At 52.6% G+C, this 6,458-nt stretch overlaps 1 protein-coding gene across 1 annotated transcript; it reads left to right on the top strand.

Moving 5' to 3' along the window:
* Positions 1–962: 962 nt before the first annotated feature.
* On the top strand, positions 963–5,403 carry LOC121082232 (hydrocephalus-inducing protein homolog; the record flags this gene model as incomplete). Its single annotated transcript, XM_040581587.1, has 6 exons — positions 963–1,155; positions 1,697–1,805; positions 2,391–2,654; positions 3,236–3,381; positions 3,723–3,944; positions 5,132–5,403. Coding segments are annotated over 6 exons (1,099 nt in total), but the record flags the coding sequence as incomplete, so codon positions are not given.
* Between the last annotated feature and the right edge of the window lie 1,055 nt (positions 5,404–6,458).

The raw sequence follows: 6,458 nt of genomic DNA, 5'->3' as shown, positions 1-6,458 counted from the left end.
ATGTGGCCACAGTGACTTGGAAGCTGGCAGTGTGTGACAGCATGGACACAAGTGCTTCCATGCCTGGGAACAGTCCCAGGGACGGTATAATTGCTAGTAGGGATGCAACCAGCTTGTGTTGGGCTTTGGCCAGAGCCAAACGCTGAGCAGAGAAGATGACCCTTATTTCTAGCCAGCGAGAGCTCATCTGCCTCTGCGAGTGACTGTGAAGACAGTGCAGCATTTGGTAGCCAGCTGGGAGTTAGTGAATCAGAAAGAAATGGAGATGTGCAACAGTTGGGCTTTCCAAGGACAAAGGTTTAGATGAAGCTGTTTCTGTGCCAGCCAGCCAGCGTGCATTATTTCCTCCTTGTTTCTGTTAAAAGGAGATGATTGTATGTGATTACCTGGGGTATGTTAAGCTATTCTCTGTCAAAGGAGCGACTGGAGCCCTTCTAAAAGAGGAGCCCAGTTCCCCTGTCCTGGGACGTGTGTACCAGGGCTCTGACCGGCTCTTCCCCAGCCGTTTAGTGGCTGAGTCAGGACAAGTCAGCTTTCTGCTCTAGTACGCAATTCCTTTTTTAGCGTCCTTGGAAATAATCATTACTGATGGTGCCATTTATTTTTCCCTTCTTGCTTTTATACTATTTCCATGCTGCGCTCGTGCTTTTTGCATGTGTCTCATATCATCGCAGCCAGTGAATTTGCCATGTCTCACCTGTCGCCTCATTATTTACCTGCTGTGCTGCATGATTCGATTCAGTGACATGTTCTTTAACTGCTACTCTGGAAGGCTCTGGCTCTTCAGAGCTCTTGTGAATGGCCCTGATTGGATTGGGAGGAGGGGGGTGGAGGAGACCTGTGTCGTGGGGTACAGGAGCACCAGCCAGGGAAAATGCAGTGGGTGGCCCCTCTTTGTTGCTTGCCAGGTGGGAAATTGGTTAGTGCCGGCCGTCACGATCTCTCCTCTGCCTTTCCTGCAGCCCTGCAGCAATTAAAGCGCAAAGCCTGACCTTCGGTGTCAGTGGAGATGGGACTCTGCCTCGGGTGACAGTCCTGCGCCCGGTACTTCACAGTAAGAGAGGGAACCCTCTGCTGGTCTTTAAGAAGCTGTTGCTGGGTGATTCACAGAAGCTCCCTCTGGTCCTTCATAATGGTGGCACCCTACCTGTCCAGGTGAGGACCTGCTCAGGGAACGCTCTGGTCTGGGAACAAGTGCTTGTCTCGTGGAGAAAAGGTCCCAGGAAGCATGGCAGACCTGGAAACAGCTCTCAGAAATTCTTTTTAAGCAAATGACTGACTTGTAATTTCCAGGAAGAGAGTTCCTCTTGGAAATGCGATTTTTCTGACTAGCCTATCCTTTTCAGTTAAATACAACGCAAGAAAGTTGGTGGGGTGTTTTCCCCCCATCTCTCTTCTCACGCTTTGATTCTCGGGTGGGCACGTGTGATGTCCTAGTTGCATTAGATTGTATTTGATCCCATTTTACTACACTTTAATGAAAAATTCTTTTCATTACTTTTGTATCCCAGCGCCTCTGAACGCTTCTTTTTTCTGTCTAGTTTTACTTGAACTTTGTAAGTTTAGCTAAGAGCTGTGTTTGAAGCGGGGAAGCATGCTGGATGCCCCGTGCTGGACCAGCACCAGTACGGTGCCAACCCACGTGTCACCCTGTACCCACAGCAGTGTGGTTGTGCTCTGTGTTCCTTTTTCTCAGTTGACGATAGACCTGTTGGATGAAGCGGGAGTTTTCTTCTTGAAAGCCAGGCCCACCACACAATGCGTCTACCAAGCTGGGGGCGTGAAGGAGGACTCTCCTGCAGGAGGTAAACCCAGTAAGCGTGAAGCGCGGTCATCCACACAGGGGAGAACTGTGTGCCCTGCTCTTGGCTTGGCCAAGCAGCCGCCAAATGTTAGATGTTGTTTCTTCGCTGGGGCTCTCTGTACCCCCAGCTTTTCATGTGGACTCTGCGCACGGCTTCCTCCTAGAAAGTGGTTGGAAGTTTTTTCTGTTCCTCTGGACATGGTGGGTTGAGTTGCGGGGGGCTGTCACCACTTCAGCGGACCATCTGAGGTCTTTGCTGCGTGTGGGAGTAGCAGCCTGAATGGAGGCAGCCCCTGAGCCCACAGCCAGCCAACAGAAGCCAAACCCATTCTTTGGCTCAGCTTTACGTGTGGCAGGAGCTGTCTGACTGCAGTTTGAGTGAGCGCTGGGTGTTAACCTGTGTTTAAGGCACTTCAGCAGTGATACGCGTGGTGCTGTCGTAGCCTTGTGAGCATAGGAGGAGGGTCTGGCACCATTGGTGGGAGAACCTGTGCTTAGAGGTAGCTGGGTTTCAACCCCTTACGCCCCACAGAACTATTTCAGCGGTACAGCTGTATCACTTGTCGCTGATTTCATTGCTGTGCAGAGAGGAAGCCTCACACCGCTCTCCTGGTCCTGCTCCGTGGGGAATTAGCAGAGTTTGACGTGCTTTTCAAACCCACCCTGGCCCAACGTGTGGAAGGCAGGATCCACTTGTCGGTGGTGAACAACCCGTATGAGGAGACCGACATTCAGCTGGTGGGCGAAGGCTACGAGGATGACTTCACGCTAGATAACATCCACGGACTGGTGGCAGACAGTGAGGAGGAGGAGAATGCTGAGGGCAATCTAGAGGAAGACGTAATTGAGGGTAAGAGAGGAAAGGCTGCCCAGGTGGATCAAGGAACAGGAAAACAGACGTTTCTGCTCACCCTGTGCCGCGCACCTGCGGTCCAGCTTTAGCAGCCAGATCCTGCTGCCTTTTGTAGCCTGCAGAGGCTTAAGAGGCAGCTTGAGAGCAGAAGAGAAGATCGTCTGTCAAGGGAGAAGCTTGCAGGCTAGCAGGGAAGGGTCAGAGATACCCGCGTTCAGCTGAGTATCTCCAAAAGGAGGGCTGCCAGCCCATGGTATGCTATGGAGATGAAGCCCGTGTCTAATGATTTGTGCCCTCGATATACGCAGCCTGTGCTGTCACCCCCTGGCCTGGCGGTCTGGGAGCGTGCTGGCTCTGTGCAGAGGGGCAGTGCATGCTGTGCTGCGTGGCTCTGCACAGCCACAGCCACGGGTTTAGGGATGTGGCAGGGCGCTTCCATGGGAGCGGTAGGATGGGGAACTGCGTCTCCCCAGGGAGGAAGGCTTGGAGCAAGGAAGAGTTGGCCACGCCTGTCTCTGTGGATGTGAGGGGGGTGGATGGACCTCAGGCACACTGAGACCTCCTGCTCTCCTTCCTAGCAGCTGCCAGAGTGAATCACATCCCGTTCGGGGACTGTCACATCGGGAAACCCTACAGCGTGACCTTCACCATCACCAACCGCAGCAGGACGGAGGCGATGCGGTTTGAGTGGCTGGCAGACACCCCATTTCACTTCTCCCCCAAGGTGAGTTTGGGTGGCTCTGCCTTTTCCCATTGCTCCAGCCCTGCCCGGCGGGTTCCCAGGAGCTGGCAGGGAGTCACCACGTACCGGTGAGAGCCTGTTTCAGTGCCACAAAGGAGCTGCAATCCCTGGCTTAGCTGGCACGGGGCTGTCAACCCCACAGAAAAGGCTCAGTGTTACGGGAGGTGGCATCTTTTGTATTTTCCTCTGTCAAACCCCAGATGAATACACGGTAAGAGGCAGATTCCTGGCACAGCTGCTCACCACATCGATCGATCTCTTTGCTGTCAGTCCTGCCCTTGCTAGTGATTCCAGTTAGGTCTTGACTCTCTGGTTCTCCCTAGGTGGGACACCTCCATGCTGGCTGTGCTAAGGCCATCACAGTGACCTTGAAATCGGATGTCGCGGTCACCTTCAAAATGCACCCTGTGAAGTGCAAGGTGGCTAGGATCACCTTCCCGCTGCCGCCGGAGCAGATTAAAGACTGGGATGACTGCCTGCGCACCATCAAGTGGGTGGATACCACCATGAGGGGCCCAGGAGCCACGTGGCCTGTGAAGAAGAAGGTAAGAAACGCAAACAGGAAAAGCTAACGGAGCTGCTACAAAAAAACCCTGGCAGGCCACCATCTCTGCTGGCTGAGCAGCTCCTGCGTCCTCCTGACGTTTAATCCACCCGTGAGGTTCACCCGCAGTGCGTTTTGGGGGAGAGGCAGATGCAGTGACCTGTGACACCAACACAAAATGGGGAGGTCTTTTGACAAGACACGTTTAGCCACATGCAAACTACCGGTCTCTGCCAAAAGCTGAAGTGTTGCAACCTGTGTTGAACGGGAGGGCACATTTTACGATTTTATCACGTTTTGTGGTGTTAAAATTTCTTCATCGAATTCAGTGCCTTTTCACCAACAAGGAGTTTAAGGCGCTGCACTCTGACTCTTGTTTTGGAGTGGAGAGCCACACTAGTGCTCTTGTGTGTGCGCTGGCCAGCCCACCGGCACATGGTGGGTGAGCTGTCAGCTCTGCCTACACCGATAGCAGAGGTTTTGGTGGTGGTGCCCATGTTGTGTGGGATATCTCATTGTGGAGCAGCCCAGGTGCTGCGTGGCAGTCGTGCAGCAGTCTGGAGAAGCATCGCTCCAGAAAGTGCCACACACACGAACCTGGCACGTGTTCCTCCCTAGTTTCTGAGCCTTTTTAAGAGCTGTAAACCACACTTCTTCCCCATCAGCAGCAGCAGCAGTCGGAGGCTTTCCTAGTGAGTTCGTCCCCATTCCAAAACGCCCGTCCCCAGCCCTCACCAGCGTGGCTGTTGCCCCACACATGGTGTCTGGAAAGCACCTCCCGCTAAGACAAGAGGGAAAAGGTGCTTTCTGGTTTTGTTCAGTCTTGGGGTTCTCCATCCACAGAACTCCCACAGGGGAACTTAATCCTAATTTAGAGGCCTGCTGGATCTGTAGCGGGCCATGAAAAAGGTCTGACACTCTACAGGGTTGAAACACAGGGACAGGTACCTATGACCCAGTCATTGTCCCCATGGGTGTATTCTCAGTCATGGTGGTGATTATGGTGTTCAGTCGGTAGAAACAAACACTGTAATGGAAGGGTTAAATTTTGTCACCTTCCCGGGGAAATAAATGGGAATGGTCCTTTCTAGCCCCTGTACGAGGCTGATCTTGGAGGCCAAAAGCCTCCTCTTGCTCAGCCGGGCTTTCTAGGCTCTGCTCAGTGATTCTTCCCTTTCCTGTTTGGAGGTGATCGAGACAGACCCAGAACCAGCTCACACTGTCCTGGAGGAGAGCAGCCGTGAGGTGGAGCTTTGCCTCAGTGCTGTTGTCGACTACGCTGAGCTCAAGCTGGATACGGACACGATTCAGTGCAAGGAGACCTTGCCCTTCCAGACGAGGACATTCCCGTGAGAGCCAGAGGCCAGGCAGGGACCCGTGCGTGGGAGCTGCCTTTGCCCAGGGCTGACCTGGTGCCTGCTTCGCCGGAGCTGTGCCGTGCTCTCTGGTGGCCTCTGCTTCTCCTTCTGCTCGTGGTCTGGTGAAAATAAAGGCAATAAAGTGCCAATAAAGGCAAAAAATAAAACACTGACATGTTTATTGTTTGGCCACTTAATAAACCTCTTCTAATTTCTAACTGGGTGATTAGGCCTGGCGGGGGGTGGGGGCAGGGGTGTGTGTGCTGCTGCCTGCTGGTTCTGAGGTTTCAGCTTCCACACATCCTGGGCGCCTGGAGATGCCTCACATGTGGACTCGAGTCCCTTCTAGGGCTTTGTGTTCAGTCTCACCTGCTGTTCTTCTCTTTAAACAAATCATGTATTGTTTCATCCTGTCCAAGTCCTGGCAGGGTGCTGGGGCCTGCGTATCTGCACGTAAAGCCAAGCAGGAGATGGTGGCCACCGTCCTGCCAAGGCGTGCCAGGAAAGGTTCAATTCTGCCATGCCTTTCTGCTGACAGCAACCATGGATTTGCTTCCATTGCGTGTTGCCTGTCCTCATCTGCTCGAGGACAGGTTTGCAGTCAAAATAATGTCAAACTGAGATGTAAAGACCAGAATAAGACCCTTGGATTAAGTCTCCTGGGCACCATGCCTGCCCTTTCCTCTTTAACCTCCAAACTTTGAAACACTTTGTCTCCGGGTAGCCCAGGGCAGTGCTCTAGACGTGGCAGAGTTGCCTGGGGACAAAGATACTCCTGAGCATCAAGGAAAGGGGTACCAGAAGCTCACCATACAGTGTTACTTTTCTACTTGCTTTGTATTTATTGGTCATTGTCTTTTCACTCCTCCTTCTTGCTTTTCAGTTCCATGCTGTCCAACACGGGGAATGTGGCCCTGGAATACAACCGGATGGCGGCTGTGGAGGACGAAAGGGCATTGAGCCACACTGGGGAGCTGCTTCCACCCAGTCTGGATGGTAAGGTGCTGCAGCGAATGAAGAGACGGGACACAGCTTGATGCAAGCAAGTTGTCCATTTATTAGTGATTTTCTTACAATTACATATGTTTCTACCTTCTACATATTACACACTGATTGGTTAAATCTTAAGCGTAAAAAACACTGATTGGTTGATATTC

Source organism: Falco naumanni, unplaced genomic scaffold (genome assembly GCF_017639655.2).
Source record: "Falco naumanni isolate bFalNau1 unplaced genomic scaffold, bFalNau1.pat scaffold_469_arrow_pat_ctg1, whole genome shotgun sequence".
NCBI classification, from domain to species: Eukaryota; Metazoa; Chordata; class Aves; order Falconiformes; family Falconidae; genus Falco; species Falco naumanni.
This window is presented reverse-complemented; position numbering and strand designations above follow the sequence as displayed.